The sequence below is a fragment of the Rattus norvegicus genome, chromosome 1, assembly GCF_036323735.1.
Source record: "Rattus norvegicus strain BN/NHsdMcwi chromosome 1, GRCr8, whole genome shotgun sequence".
Lineage (NCBI taxonomy): Eukaryota > Metazoa > Chordata > Mammalia > Rodentia > Muridae > Rattus > Rattus norvegicus.
This window is the reverse complement of record NC_086019.1, coordinates 192,097,602-192,114,182: the sequence shown is the minus strand read 5'-3', so window position 1 is coordinate 192,114,182 and position 16,581 is coordinate 192,097,602. Positions and strand designations below refer to the sequence as shown.

General features: G+C 46.1%; 1 protein-coding gene across 2 annotated transcripts in view; it reads right to left on the bottom strand.

The window, feature by feature from the left end:
• Itgam (integrin subunit alpha M) overlaps positions 1-16,581 on the bottom strand; it is a 50,452-nt gene that overhangs the window by 25,765 nt on the left and 8,106 nt on the right. For both annotated transcript variants that reach the window (XM_006230214.5, NM_012711.2), the window contains exons 3-12: positions 16,423-16,526; positions 14,739-14,809; positions 14,485-14,602; positions 9,751-9,881; positions 9,236-9,381; positions 7,870-8,023; positions 6,241-6,391; positions 5,481-5,554; positions 4,891-5,020; positions 4,496-4,638 (exon numbers count right to left, since the gene is read on the bottom strand). In XM_006230214.5, the coding sequence (XP_006230276.1) occupies positions 4,496-4,638; positions 4,891-5,020; positions 5,481-5,554; positions 6,241-6,391; positions 7,870-8,023; positions 9,236-9,381; positions 9,751-9,881; positions 14,485-14,602; positions 14,739-14,809; positions 16,423-16,526 (1,222 nt within the window). The remainder of the gene's footprint in view (positions 1-4,495; positions 4,639-4,890; positions 5,021-5,480; positions 5,555-6,240; positions 6,392-7,869; positions 8,024-9,235; positions 9,382-9,750; positions 9,882-14,484; positions 14,603-14,738; positions 14,810-16,422; positions 16,527-16,581) is intronic.

Here is a 16,581-nt window from a genome sequence, read left to right as displayed (position 1 = left end):
TGTCCTCCCGCCTCAGTATCACATCCAGACAGCCCATCAAGAAAACCTAGGCAGCGGAACCTGGATAGACCAAGGACTTGGACTGAGAGTGAATCAGTAACTTTCAAAAATAAACTTCCAACAAAGAGAAAGCCACAGCTCACTGCTCCTTCCCACAATGGGTTAAAGAGCATTGATTATTGGAGTTGGGGGTGATAAAGTCTCACGCAGCCCAGGTTGGGCCTTGAACTCCTGAGCCTCTCTACCTCTAAAGGGCTGGGATTACAGGTATGTGCCATTATGCCTGGCTTAAATATCAACGCTTATTAAACTATCCCAAGTTTGGAAGGGAGGGAATAGTTCCAAAGTCATTTTATAAAGCCAGAATCACACTAATACCAAAGCCAGACAAGGACCCAGCAAGAGGAAAACACAGACTGGCACCCCTTGTGAGCACAGCTGCAAAAGTTTTAAGTCAAGTGTTGGCAGAGCAAATCCCACAGCACATTTGTACGAAGCTGTCCTGGGTCTGGTGGCATAGATGAGAGGTAGAGGTGAATTTGCTTAGCATCCATGAAGCTGCCCAATATTGCCAAGGAGGGAAGAGGAGGAGAATAAGAAAAGTGGAGGGGGTAAAGAGGAAGATGGGGGGGGAGGAAGAGAAGGTAGAGGGGAACTGTATTACCCATAAAGTTGATGTATCAGATGTCCGGACTAAATAGCAAACACCGTACGATCATTTTCAAGGACATGCAAGGTTATTTTATAAGGTTCAACGTGTCTCTAGGATAAAAACTATAAATAAATTGAAAATTGAAGCCGTCTCCTGTGCAATCGGAACAACACTGTTGCTCAACACAGTATGGGAAGCCCCACGCAGAGAAATTAAGCACGAATCAGAAGTGAGAACGGGCAGGCCAGACAGGAGGAAGGAAAACTCACAGACGTTGTTCTAGACTTTACCAGAAATACTGTTAGAGCACATAATTGGGCAAAGATAAAGAATACAAAATCGACATTCAAAGCAGAGCGTTCCTAGGTCCAAAAGTGAACCATCTGGAAAAAACTATACATAAATTAACACCGCTTACATTTACAGTAGCTGTCAAAAAAAATGATAGATCTAGGGCTGGAGTAGAGCCCCCACTGTTCTTCCAGAGGACCCGAGTTCAGTTCCCAGCACCCACAGTGGACAGTTCACAACCTGTAACTCCAGTTCCATGGTAACTGGTGTCCTCCTCTGCTTCCTGGGCACCTGAACCCATTTACACAAATGCACACAATTAATAAAAACGAGAATTGATATCTACTTAACAGTAGCCCTGGAGTTACAGCTCAGGAGATAAAATGCTCACTCAGCATGGGTGAAGCCCCAACATCGCGTAGACGGAGCCCAGTGGTACACGCCTCCAGTCCCAGCACTTGGAAGGTAGAGGCAAGAGGATGAAAAGTTCAAGATTATCCTTAGCTACATCGAAAGTTCAAAGCCAGTCTGGGTTACTTGAGACATTATCTCACAATAAAAACGAACCACCTAGGAATGATTTTATCCACTGAATGAAGGATTTTTTTTTTTTGGTTCTTTTTTTTCGGAGCTGGGGACCGAACCCAGGGCCTTGCGCTTCCTAGGTAAGCGCTCTACCACTGAGCTAAATCCCCAGCCCCTGAATGAAGGATATTTGGAATGAAAAAAATACAAAATCTTGAGAAGAGATTTCAAAACACAAAAAAATGAGGGAAAATCCCATGTTTATGAATTAGAAGAATTAGTCTCCATTGAAATATAACGGCAGTTTTCATTTTTTAAAAAATGTTCTTTTAAATCCTAAAGTGCACAGGCAATCAAAGGAAACCCCAAATATTTAAACAATCTTGAGCAAAAAAGAGGCAGATGAAGCGACTGCGGTAAGCAGCACAGGTCTGCTAGACCTGGGAGTAGGAGCACAGCCTGTGGTCCCAGTTCTAGGAGAGACTGAGCCTGAGGACTCATGCATCAAGGACAAACCAGGCTTTATAGCGAGATCCTGATTCAACACGCACGCACGCACACACACACGCACGCGCGCACACACACACACACACACACACACACACGCTGCTGTGATCCAAGCCCCATGGTATCAGAAAATGGATAAACAATAAGCCATGGGAATGAATGCAGAAGCCGGAAACCCACATTCTCACAGGTAACAGATTTTCAACAAAGGCACCAGCGCGAAACATAAAAGTGACATCTCTCTGATAAATGTTATTGCTTGGGAAACTATGTGCAAAAGAACCGTCCACTCTAAATGTAATGTAATACCTAGATACCTAAGCTGTGAAATTACTAGAAGAAAACAGAAGGGAACACTTCAGGACTTGACCAGAGTAGGTCTGTTTTCATGGATTAGACCCCAAACTGCAGACAGCAAAGCAAAGTGGTGTGGTGGCTAACCTTGGCTGTCAACTAGGTGGTGCAGTGGCTAACCTTGGCTGCCAACTAGGTGGTGCAGTGGCTAACCTTGGCTGTCAACTAGGTGGAGCAGTGGCTAACCTTGGCTGTCAACTAGGTGGTGTGGTGGCTAACCTTGGCTGCCAACTAGGTGGAGCAGTGGCTAACCTTGGCTGTCAACGAGGTGGTGTGGTGGCTAACCTTGGCTGCCAACTAGGTGGAGCAGTGGCTAACCTTGGCTGTCAACTAGGTGGTGCAGTGGCTAAACTTGGCTGCCAACTAGGTGGTGCAGTGGCTAAACTTGGCTGCCAACTAGGTGGAGCAGTGGCTAACCTTGGCTGTCAACGAGGTGGTGTGGTGGCTAACCTTGGCTGCCAACTAGGTGGTGTGGTGGCTAACCTTGGCTGCCAACTTGACTGGATCTAAAATCAACTAAAGTGAAGGCCTCTGGGCCCTCCTGTGAGGAACATAAGTTTAATTCAATAAATAGTACACATCTTGTGTACTTAAAAAAGGAGGAAGAGTAAATGGTCACCTTGTTTACGGTTTTAAGGTCACACCAGCTGGAGGCTTTGTAAATGACTCTTTTCAAGCGGAGGTCATGTCCTTTAGCTCCCAAGTAGCTGGAGTTTTCCATTGCGAAAGGTCAGAGCCCACCAGCTTCTATTTCCAGATCGACTGACGCAGCTCCACAGTTCTAAGGCCCTGTCGTTATGATGACTTACACTGAGTCTTCTCGAAACAGCCTTTTTTATGAGGAAGTTTACATAACTTCTCTGTCCTAAAGTACAATTCTCAGAAGTGTCCACTAGGTTCGCGTTTGGTCTCTATCGGCTCTAAGTCTGCAACATTATCCCCAGATAGAAACCATGCTGTGGTGAGTCATTCTCCGCCTCTGCCCCACTCCATCCACTTGTGACTGCTAACCTACGTTTTTCTCCTGTATAGTCGGTGGAGGGAGGGGCCGTGGTTGGTTCTGCTGTTGTTTTATTTTGTTTTTGAGACTGAGTCTCAAACGGTAGAGCCCAGGTTAGCCTAGAACTTACTGTGGAGCCTAACCTGACCTCAAACTGATAATTTTCCTACCTCACCCTCTTGCATACTGAGATTTTTCTGCACAGAGTACCATACCGGGTCTTATAAATTTTGCATTGGAAAGCATACTTCTTTTTTGAGATTGTTTTGGTTATTCTGGGTCTTTTACATTTCCCCATGAACTTTGACACCAGTTTGTCCACATGAGGCATCTTAGAGAAACAGCCACTTATCAGCAGATGTGGAATTACTTCAGTATTTTTATGTGTATGTGTATGGGGGTGCCTGTGCGTGTGTGTGTGTCTGTGTGTGTGTGTGTGTGTGTTAGAGAGAGAGAAAGAGAAAGAGAGAGACAGACAGACAGACAAGAGACAGAGACAAAGAGACAGACAAGAGACAGAGACAAAGAGACAGAGATAGAGAGGGAGGGAGAAATGGAGAGAGGGAGAGAGAAAGCCAGGGTCAACCTTAGGGGTCATTCTTCGATAACTAGCTACCGTGTTTATTGAAACAGAGTCTCTCATTGGTCTGGAGTTCACCAAGTAGGGTATACTGGCTAGCCAGGAAAGCTCAAAAGATCCCCCTGTCTCCACCTCCCCAAATTTTTAATGTGGTCTCTGAAAATCAAACTCATGTCTAAGTTATCTCCCCAGCCCATCAACAAATATGGAATTGTTTCCATATTTTAACATCTAGTGTGGCTATACTGGTTATGTCCTAGCTGAATGCCAACTCCAGAAACAGGTAGTCATAGAAAGCTCTATACAGGTTAAATATTACTAGTTACCGCTAGAAATGCCGAGGCTAGCACAGGGCTATAGCTCAGTGGCAAAGCACTTGCCTAGCACGTGTGAAGTCTTGGGTCCAAACCCCAGTACCACAGCAAAAGGAAGAAAAGTCAAAGGCACACAGCATTCTCATACACAAAGCTGGCCTGGGACTCTAACATAAAGCCCTGCAAAGACGGCCACACATGGCACTGTTCTGTCCTAGATTCTCTCAGTTCTGGATGTCTCTGTATTCATGCCTCACACACTCCACACTTACCTGGCTGCCCTTGATATCAGTGTGGGGCTCCCAGGCACCGAAATTCTGCTTGAACATCACCACCAGGCCGATATGCTGATATCGAGGTGCCCCTAAAACCAAGCTTTGGACGCGGTTCCTCGAGATGACTGCAGAAGCATAACCTAAAAGGAATGCTTTAGTAGGCCAAGTGTTTTCACTGCAGACCTGGCCCTCCTTTCCACGGTAGGGCCATTCTCAAGTAAGGGAATAGAGCATCCCCATGCTTGATGTGTCGGTGTAATTACTGTGAACACAACTAAAAGTAAATGTTTAAAAAAGAATCTCTACGGCTATCCCAAGGGCCAGCAAAAGAGCCAATGGCCTCCATGTCAGCTGACTGATGTCACATCCTCACCCCTTCCTAGAGCACTTACCCAAGTAAGCATCGTTCATGTCTGAATCTATTCTGGTTGTGTTGATGAAAGTGGCTTTATCCTTTGATGGATACAGGAAGGCTCCACCTGCCCAGTCAAAGCTCCCCACGGAGCCCAGCAAGGGACCGTTCTGGGGAAGGGAGCATAACAGGATTGAGAGAAAAAGGAAGTGCGGACCAGTGGTGCCCACCAAAAAGCCTCCCCCATGAAACCCTGCCCCAAACCCTCGAGCCTCCATCATGAGAATCTCCCCTATGACATATGGAAGCATGGTCTATCAATAAAAAGGCTATGGTCGGTGATCTAAGGCAGGATTAGGAGGGAGGACATCTGGCAGGGAGAGGGAGGGGAATTCTGGGAGAGTCAGGCTGGAAAGATTCGCCCTGAACTCGGGAGGAGACGGTTGCATGAGACTGAAGGAGAGGTAACTAGCTATGTGGAAGACATAGACTAGTTTAAACGGGTTATATAATTAACTGAGCTAATCGGGGAACAAGCTGAAGCTTATGGCCTAAGCATTTATTAACATGTAACTAAGCCTCAGAGTCGTTATCTCTGGGAACAAAGAGGCCAGATGCAGGACCACTCACAGAGGTAATGGCAGCGCTAAAGCCTTCTTGAGACATCTCATGCTCAAAGGAGCTGGTACTTCCTGTCTGGGTGCCTGTAAGGAAGAAAATGTCCCTTGTTAAAGCAAGCAGAAAAGCGTAGACCAAATACCCAAAACCTCAAATGCTATCGTCACCACGCAAAGGGAGGCTCTGGTGTTGAACTAAACACATGCACCTCACAGGGATGGCAGCCCTTCTGTCACTGCTACCTTTTCCAAGGAAAAATGGGGTCCTCCAGATATTTAACCTTCCAACTTTTCCACAGAAACCATAGATCCAGGTGACATGTGGAGTGCCCTATTCAGTCAGGTGTGGTAGCACATACGTGTAGCACTTGAGAGGCTGAGGCAAGACTACCAAGAGTTCAAGGTCACCCTGGACTACAAGGTAAGACTAGAACTCAAAAATATATCCCTCTAAACATTTATCAAACTTGTAAATGTATTCAATAAATCCTTGTTGACCATTTCTCTGTAGCACACACCAGGCAGAGGAGATGTGACAGTAAGTCAAACAGTGCTCATAGCAGACATAAATTCTTGGTAAAACATTGTGCAGGATTTGAATCCACTGTGCTACAGTTTGATCATCGTATACCCTAGACCTGAGAATTAAAGACAAAAATCTAGCTTTGCTTATTCAAAAGGATGGAGCAAGTCAGACCCAAATGGCTGGAGAGGAGCTGACGCTGGGGTCCAGATGCTAAGTAGGAACCGCTGGTCTGCACTGGCCGGCTCACCCTCAATTGCAAAGATCTTTTCCTGGAGCTGGTTCCGAATGGTATTCAGAGCTTCAAAGTTGTCCACTTGGAACACGTGATCACCAGCTGGCTTAGACGCGATGGTGTCAAGCTCTCTGCGGGACTGTGGTTTGTGGAAGGCGTTTCCCACCTGTTGCCAAGGAATCAAGTTATATGTTCTCTAATGGTAGCAGTCCCGTGTAGCAAAGAAAATCCCTTGATGAAAGAATCTGAAACTCTTTCTGTCCCATAAAGAGTTCAGCAGAAGGCTTCTTAGAACAGGACTGTCGGGGACAGTTAGGCAGGTTGCACAGAGCATGGGGAGCAATGTGGTCTCCAGATGGCCACCCATCTGTTATGCCATTCCTCCTGGTATGGGGCTGACATCTCGCCAGCAAAAGAGATTCCTTTTTTTATTATTATTTTGCTTATAAGTCTACCTTTTTCTCTCTGTGTGTGTATGTGTGTGTGTATGTCTGTGTGTCTGTGTGTGTGTCTTTGTGTCTATATGTGTATGTGTTTGTCTGTGTGTCTCTGTATATGTGTGTTTCTGTGTGTGTGTGTGTGCATGCGTGTGTGTGTCTATATGTCTGTGTGTGTGTATGTGTGTGTTTCTATATGTCTCTGTGTGTCTGTGTGTGTATTTGTGTGTCTCCGTGTGTGTGTCAGTGTATTTGTGTGTCTCTGTGTGTCTGTGTGTGCATGTGTGCCTGTGCATGTGTGTGTGTGCATGTGTACATCAGTGTGTGTGTGTATGTGCGCACGCACGTGCATTGTGTGTCTGTAGCCAGAGTTGTCAGATCCCTTGAAGATGGGTTACAAGCTGTTATGAGCCACCTGACCTGGGTGTTGGGAATTGAACTCTGGTCCTCTGGAAAAGCAGTAAGTGCTCTTACTAAGCCGTCTCTCCAGCCCCAAGAGAAGCATTTTTATATGTGAAGGTCCTTCTTATATGCCACACTATCGGTTTATGATGCTTTTTTCTGTTATTCAAGGTGGCTCATAAGCGTAATTACATTGGTGATCTAACATTTTACCTTTCTGGACCCAAACATTTCTCCCAAATTCTGCCATGCCCACCTTGATGGAATATCCTGCCCCACTCACTGTCTTTGTGTCAGCCATGGTTGCTACCAAATGTGATACAAATAGAAGTTTGTTAAAAAACAAACAAACAAACAAACAAAAAAAAAACCACGCCAGCAATATCTACTCCCTCCCCTCTGTCTTTGTCATGAGAGCATCCCCCGGTGAGGCCACTGGAAAATGAGACCCAGCGGGCAGTAGAGCCAAGTTACCCAACTTGTTCCCAGCAAGGCCATCTTCCCAGCAGACAAACATAAATCATCCACAAGTGGGGAGAGCAAAGACAACCCCAGCAGATCTGTCCTCAGCCTGCAGCTAATGGCAGACATGTAAGTGAGTCTTGCTGAGACCAGGAAACAACCTGCTGACTGACAGGCTGACTTATAAAACCCCTGTACTTGGAATTGTTTGTTACACATACAGCATTATTGCGTGAGAGTCTTCCTTTAATTTTACCAATATTTGCACATTGAAGACAAAATGCATTGGTAGAAAATCTCCAGTCTCAACAGAGGTAGCAAGCCCGATATCTGTATTTCCTACCCCAATAACGTAGCGAATGATCCCTGCTTCCTCTGCCTCAGGAATGACATCCTCATAATTTAGGGGGTCACCAAACTTTTCTCCGTCTGTGATGACAACTAGGATCTTCGCGGCATTGTCCCGGGCCCCATTGATTTTCTGAAACAGTTCTCTCCTGTGAGAGAAGAGAATGGCAGACGCACGAATGCAGAGACGCCAGCCTCCGGCAGGAGACAGCTTCAGTTAGGATCACAGGAACTGAGCCTGCTGTCTGGGTGGGGCTGTCTCCCCTACTGAGTTTGACTGGTTTTGGTTTTGTTGGGTTTTTTTTGTTTTTGTTTTTGTTTTTTGGGTTTTTTTGTTGTTTTTTTGTTTGTTTGTTTGTTTTGTTTTGTTTTATGTTTTGAACACAAAGTCTTACTGGGCCTCAAATTGGCAATCCCCCTGCCCCTATATCCTGAATTACAGTTATGCACCATCATATGCAGGCTCCTTGTTACTGTTAAATATAGGGGGAAAAAATGTAAAGAAGTAAAGAAATAGACCTCCTTAGTCAATAACCAAAGCTCATCCACAGAACTATACAAACTTTCTAGCTCATTTTTCTATGTGTGTGTGTGAGAGAGAGAGAGAGAGAGAGAGAGAGAGAGAGAGAGAAGGGGGGAGGACGTCATACCTCAGCAACTAGCCATCCAACAGGGTCTTTCACTGGCCCGGAAGCTCAGTTCTTATCCCTAGGCATTGAGCTCCAGGGATCCTACCATCTATGCCTCCCTGGCATCAGGATTACAAGTGGATTGCCATTGTGTCTGGCTTTTCTACATGGGTTCTGAAGCTAGAGCTCATGTCTTTACGTTTGCATTGCAAGCACTTAACTAATTTTATTAGCCAGACCCTCATTTTCTTACACTTCTGCCCAACCCCATGCTCATCCCTGTGTACACGCCAAAAACAGACTAATCTTAAAAACAACAACGACCCTGCCTGCTTGAAACCTTCAGCAGATCCGAACTCGATATAAAGTTGGGTTGGTGATTTGAACTCAACTTATTTTTATCTTGTCTTTTTGTTGTTTTGATTTGGTTTTTTTCTTTTTCTTATACCGTGGAAGATCTTTCCCAGGGCCTTACACTGGTTAGGCAAGCGCTCTCTACCCAGAGCCGCATACCCAGAAAAGGCTCGATCCACCTTTCCAGTGGTGTTTTTGCTGCCACTTTAACTGTTAGTTTTAACTGCAACCTGTGCCTACATGAACATTCCTCGGATAGTTTTGCCCTCTAGAAAATATTTCACCCCTTCCCTGTGTAAAAAGCTCTTCTGATCCTTCGCCATCCAACTAAAAGTTCCATCACCTCCTTCCATCAAAGGCAGAAATGAAGGGACTCACACTACTTTACGGATCCCTGAGGCAGTTTTTGTCCTTCCATTCAGCTGCCTTATGGGTCTCACATGTGATTTTGGGTCAGGGTTTCTCTTGAAATCATTGAAGGTGAAGTGAGTCCGGAATTCATCAGAGTACTGCATCAAAGAGAACTAGGAACAGAGCAGCTGCCATTACACCACAGAGAGTGCCCACCCCCATCCCCCATCCCCCAATCCCCATCCCCCATCCCCACACCCCCCCCAGAAGGGTTATACACATTTTGATGATGCTAAAACTCAGAAAGAGTGGCATGTGGGTTTCATTCCCTCGAACACCCTACCAACCGATCAGTCAGGGCCGCATACATGACAGGAGCCAAAATAATGCTGACACTAACAAGCACGGCAGAAAAGAGTGTGGCGAGGTAACACAATCATCTACGATTTACCAAATCCCACTTTTTTATGACTCAAGGAAGTGGCAGCCTGGCCGTCATGAACGTGTGTCAGCTTTATGTAGGGCTGCCCACCCGCCCTCACCAAGGTTTTAGACTTTTGGAACTGGTCCATCACAGTTGAGACAAATTCCTTCATCTTCTGAAAGTCGATGCTGTTGATGCTACCGGAGCCGTCAATCAAGAAGGCAATGTCGCTCTCCTGCTGAGGACATCCTGGGCAAGAGAGAAAAAGAATACATATTAGTTAAGTAATTAGACACGTCATCTTTGAATGTCGGCTTTCAGCTGGACAATTCGGGGAGCATAGCAAAAAAAAATAATTCTGATTTTGTACCAAAGAAAATAAAATATGGACAGAGCTCCTGCGCGTCAGCAAATGGGTGATCGGAAGCCCTTGGTAGGCAGTGCAACTAAAGCCAACTGCCTTTGGATAAAAGCAACTGGGGAGGGTTCCTGACTGTGTCAGGGGCGTAGAGGCAACCCCAGAGAGCACAGAAATCCAGGCTGGCCACAGAGGGTCTACAGGGTCACCAAACAAGATCAGTACTGAACCAATAGAGACTTCTCCCTATGATGGGAAGCTAGGAAAGAGAGTACTAGCATCTCTCACCACCTCAGATAGCTACAGTCCTCACCAATGGGGATTTCTGCAGCCCTCACGGCACTAAGCCCAGCTGAGGGAGCTGCCTGGGACCCCCTGGCTACGCTTCCCCAGAAATGCCAATGCTGCATCTGCCCTCACAACACCATCACATCCTGGAGCCATAGACACTGCTAATGCATGTCCTAGTCCAGGGATGAACACTCATGGTACCTACTGCACTGGTGTTTAGTGGGTACCCATCTAACTACAATGAACTACTGGAGTCAGGTTCCTGGAGCTGGGTACTGTACATGCTGTACTGTATAATACCGTACTGTATGGCTGTGAGGGCATACCATGGCCAAATCAGTTTATAAAAGAAAGTATTCACATTGGATGCTTGCTTACAGTTTCAGAGGGTTATCTCATGCATTCTGTTTTAGGAACTCTTCCCCCAAAACATGAATGCCTTTGCCCCTCTTTCCCCATGTAACCACATCAAATAACTTTTCTTTTTCTGCCTTTCACTATTAATTCAGCTCTTTCAATTAGCTCATTGAAGGCAGATAGATAGATGAACCCAGCTTATTGGGGTACAAGCTGAGTCCGGTAATACCAGTATTCTGTGGCCTGCAAACTGCATGGGTTCTGACTCCTAAGGCCGGAGGGGAGGGCACAAGAAATTTTGCTCCTACCTATGACACCCTGACTGCACAAACCAATTCCCAAGGTCAGAAGCTGCATGAAACCCTGCTGCTGTCATCTGAAATACCCTGACCTTCATACCGTGCAGACCCAGACTCCTGAAGTCAGAGCCGTGTGAAACCGTGCACCCAGCATGCAGCTCGCTAGCACGCATGAACCCTGAACCCAGGCTCATGAGCTCAGAAGCCAACCCCCACCACACTGTGCAAAGTTGGAATTCATTCTCTCTGTAGCCAAGAAAGGGTCACCCCAGCTGACCCATGCACAAATCGGTACTAAGTCTCACCAAAACTTCAAGCTATACCTATGTGAGTCAAGACCTACTAACGAGGGGGAATGCGTGGTGCATACACCAGTCCAAGTATTCAATTCCTGTGTGCCAGAAAGAGTCAGCCCACAAAACAACTACATCAGTTGTTGGCCTCTGATGAGAGTCATTTTAATGAAACAACAAAGAGTGAATTTGAAAACGTGATAACAAATATGTTCATGGATTTCAAAGACAACACGAATAAATGCCCAAACGAGTTCAGAGAAAGCACAAACAGTTGAATGAATTAAGAAAGTCAATTCTAGGGGTGGAAATAGAATCCGATAAAGCAACGCTAAATAAAAACAAACAGATGATGGTAGGAAAAAAAAACCTCCATAAGAAAAAAACAAAAGCCTCAGTAGAAAGCCCCAACTACCAGGGATTGTGCTTCACAGAGTACTGAGGCTTGAAGAAAAAGTAGTATGGGGCTGCAGAGATGGCTCAGTGGTTAAGAGCACTGACTGCTCGTTCAGAGGTCCCGAGTTCAATTCTCAGCAACCACATGGTGGCTCACAACCATCTATATAGGACTTTGATGCTCTCTCCTGGCATACAGGGGTACATGCACACAGAGCATGCATGCCTTAAATCAACCAATCAATCAATAAATAAAATATTAAAAAGAAAAAATAGTGTAATTGGATCATTCAGTCAAAAAGAATGGTAGTTTTTTTAAAAAACATTCCGACAGAATACATGAAATCTTTAAGACATCATAAAAAAGACAAAATCTATAATTATGAACATAGAAAAAGAAAAGTTCTATTCCAGAAGCATAGTTTTAATAAGATCATAAAAGAAAATTTCCCAACTCTAGGGAAAGAGTTGCCTACTCAGGTACAAGAGGCAGACAGAGCACCATGTAGGCAGGACCATTAAGGAAACTTCCCACATCATACAACAGTGAAACACATTAAATATACAAACAAAAGAAGTGCAGCGAAAACCTTCGAGAAAGGTTGATGGCACTCAAAGGTAGGCCCACCAAAATAACAGCTGATTTTTTTTAATTTCATCTCATTTAATTTAATTTCAGTTGTGAGTACTGAAATCCAGAAGGACTTAGAATAATGAATGCATTTGAAGTTCTGAAAAACCACAGCTGCCAACCCAGGCTGATATGCTCGTCATATGCTTCAACCGTCATCGTTGAAGAAGAAAGAAAAACAGCACAAAAAAAAAAAAAGAAGAAGAAGAAAAGAAAAAAAAAGCCACTAGGGCTGAGAGGTGGCTCAGTGGTTAAGAGCACTGACTGCTCTTCCAGAGGTCCCGAGTTCAATTCCCAGCAACCACATGGTGGCTCACAACATCTGTAATGGGATCTGATGCCCTCTTCTGGTGTGTCTAATGACAGCGACAGTGTAATCATATAAATAAAATAAATCATAAAAAAAGAAAAGCCACTAAAGCTGGCTCTAAAATGATCCCTAGAGAGTGAACATCCGAGAGACTCCAGGGGGGAAATCTTAGGAAAGCTGTTAAGTGAATGGGGGCTAAGAAAACACCAAACACTAAAAGCAAACAAACAGTTGCCTTGGCCATGGTGTCTCTTCACGGCAGAGGAACTGTGACTATGGCAGTCTCCCTCCACTGTGTAGCTGAAGATGTCCTTGACCACCTGATCCTCCTCCTTCTCCCAAGTGCAAGGATCACAGGCTTGGGCTAGATTTTTTCAACTTACTCCAAAGGATTAGAATACAGCAGGGGTGATGAGATGTCAATTCTGAAGTAGCCTGACAGCAGTTCTATTATGTCTCTCCTCCCTGTCCCTCCTCTCTGCCTCTCTGTCTCTCTGTCTGTCTGTCTCTCTCCCCCTCCCTCTCCCTCCCTCCCTCCCCCACCCACCCTTCATACCCACCCCCATCTATTCGTCTACCTCTCTATAATAAGAATTTTGGTTTCTTTTTAAAAAAAAAACAGAGATAATAATGTTTTTGTTTTAATCCCATGTGTGGATCATGGGGCTGCTTCAAATGGTCCACACCAGCAAATATGATTTGCCTCATGCTCTAGCAGAGGTGAGGCTTGGCCTCCTCCAGTAGTTTCTGCAATTCTGTGACACTTGGAATCCTGGGAATTTTTCAGAGGGTAGATAAATGCTAGGTCCCACTAGATGGGTGGTCGGGGGTTGTCGATGAGTTGTTCGTTGGTTGTTGTTGGCTATGGGTTTGTTAAGTAGTCCTTCCTTATTACCCCTCCTGTCATACCCCAGTTTCTCCTTCACTCTGAGATGATACAGCTGATGTATGAAGTAACCATGAGGCAAGCGACTAAGGGAGCTCCCCAGTCTACAGCCTACAAAAAACAGAGACCTCACCAGTTGCACAGGCACCGACATGAGCTTGGAGCAGGACCTTGCCCGAGTCAAGACTTCAAATGATGTGGAAGCCCAAGTTCACTTCAGTCTCCTGAGAGAGTCAGAAGTAAAGTCTAAGCCGTGCCAAACATTCTCAAGATACTGGAAATTTGAGATGGGAAACGTTCACAGTTTCAAATCGCTGGGCTTGTTAGGTAGCAATAGACACGGGACATACAAAATGTGCCTGGCAGTGTACCTGTTCCCATGCAGAAGAAAAGAGAGGGTGACAGCAGTGGCAACATCAACAAACAAAGCAGCGAGGTCCATGTGAGATGTCCAACGAGAGGGCCACAGAGCAGAGGAAAGGCCGCTTCATTTTTTATTTTTTGAGACAGAGTCCTGCTATGTAGCCCAGACTAGACTCAAACCCATGATACTCCTGCCTCGGTCTCCTACTGCAGCATCAAAAGGAATGGTTTGAAAGAGAGGGGATAATCCAGAATGTCAGCAATGGATTATCAGCTGGGACTTGAGAAAAACATCCCCAGTGTAATGGCTCTGAGGACATCTTGGAAAGATCCTTGGAGAACAGAGGCAGTGGGAAGGAAGCTCTGAAGCATGGTGGCTGAGGTGGAATGGGTGGGAAGAAGCTGGAGCAGCGAGCTGGGTCCACCCCATCAACAACACCAAAGACTGTGCTTTGGAGAGCCCTGCATTGTCCAAAGACAATGACTGAGATGTCTGCAGAGCCAAGTGGCTTGACCTCCTCCACCCAGAAGTGAGTGGCTAATGCTTAACTCCTCTCCAAGAAACCCAGGGTTTCTTACCTCCTTCTACTCAGACCCCCAATGCACCGCTGTACCATGAACAGCCACTGTCGCAGCCCATCCTCAAGTCTCTGCCATAAAGGACCTACCTCTGAGAGCCTCTGGGAACTGCTGGGGCTTCCTCAGCAGGTTGGAGCCGAATAGGTAGCACAATCCATTGACGTAAGTGTTCTCCTTGCAGTTCTGGTGTACTGTGGGGCCACAAGCCTGAGGGACAGAGCAGAAGTCAAAGGGCTGCCCCCTGCCTCCTGTCCTCCCATGGCAGCCCCTCCACAAGACCTCCAGCCCAGCATCTTCCTCCCGCTCTTCCCCTCGAGACCCTCTCTGATCAAGGGCAACTCACCAGCAGCTGTGGAGGGACGGTAGTAGCAGCCAGGGACAGGCCCAAGGACATATTCACAGCCTCTGGAGGTACTGAGAAGACAGATGTATGCACAATGATCCTTGGGGTTAGAGGAGTTGTGAAGCAGTCAGGCAGGGACACGGCAGGGGTGCACCTCCATGTTCACTGTCTTACTCACAAGAGCCAAGCACAGAGGCCAGTCAATAGATGGCCAGATAAGTAAAACGCAGTCTACACAATGGAGTCCTATCCAGCCGCAAAGAAGAATGAAGTTATGTCACTTGCACAGAAGCAGATAGAATTAAGTAACATAAGATTTAAAGTGTGGGGGACCATTTGGAGTACAGGCCAGCAGGGGAGATTGGAGAGGGTAAAGAGGACAAAAGGATTGAAATATATTTTACACGTGTATCAAAATGTCAACCAAGCATGGCAAGGAATACCTTTAATCCCAGTAGCTAGGAGGCAGAGGCAAGAAAATCTCTGTAGGCCAACCTGGTCTACATAGCAAGTTCCAGGCCAGCCAGGGACCCTGTCTCAAAAAGGAAAAAAAAACTAAAGTATGAAAATGTCACAGTGAAATGCAATTTCAGAAATGGGTGTTGTTAGTGTGGCCTACCATGCACAAAGCTTAAGGCCACATCTGGTGCCAGCACTTGGGAATAGAGCAGGAAGATCAGAAGTTCAAGGCCATTGCCAACTACATAGCAAATTTGTAGCCAGCTTGGGTACAAGAGTCTTTGCAGAGAGGTTAGGGGGACAGGAAAAGGAGGGAAGAGGGGTGAGGAGAAGAGAGAGGAAGGGGGAGAATTCTCTTATATGACATATGCTACTGTGTCTCTGGAACAGGGGAGATGGCCATCTCAGTCAGGAAAGTCGCTGCCATGACCGTGAAAGCATGAGGACCCGAGTTCGGATTCCCAGAACCCATGTAACAAAGGGTGTGCTCACGCCCATGTAACAAAGAGAGAGTGCTCACGCTTATGCAATAAAGAGAGTGCTCATGCTCATCTGCAACCCCAGTGCTAGAGAAACAGACCGTAGCATCCCTGAAATTCATTGACCAGATGGCTCAGCAGTTAAGGACACTGTCTGCTCTTCTAGGACCTGGGTTTGATTCCCACACTTACATAGTGACTTGTAACCATCTGTAACTTCGGTTCCAGGAACCCAGACACTCACCTGTGGCCTCCCTGGTCACCGGACATGCATATGATACATATACATACACGGAGGCAAATACTCACACATAACAAAAAGATATTTTTAAAAAAGAGAAATTTATTGCCCAGGAAGCTTTGCTAAATCAATGAGCACCTGTGACAAAATAAGCAAGGCTGAGAACAACACTGATGCTGACTACAGCCTTCACCAGCTGCACACCGGGCAGTGCACCTGCAGGCACGTGTACCACCACACACACACACACACACACACACACACACACACACACACACACACACGCACTGCTTAACTGTTATTTATTCTGGCAAAAGAGTCACTTGGGGGACGGAGGCTAGACTATGTAAGGGGCACAGCAAGGTTGCCTGTAGACAAGACAGAGGCTAGGGAACCAGGTGCTCTGTGCCCCACCAAAGATGCACGGGATACAGGAATGCTTGACAAGCCAGGGATGTCCACAGGAAGACTCTGTTCAGGAGCCAGAGGAAGAGACGAGACTCACCTTGCAGGGGAATGGGGTCGCACCGGTTTGTGCTGTAGTCACACTGGTAGAGGGCACCTGTCTGGTTAACCGCCTTTACCTCCTGGGGGGCTGCAACAACCACTCTGTAGAGAGGGGACAATAAGGGATGCTCTGAATGGAGAGAGAGAAGGCTTTACT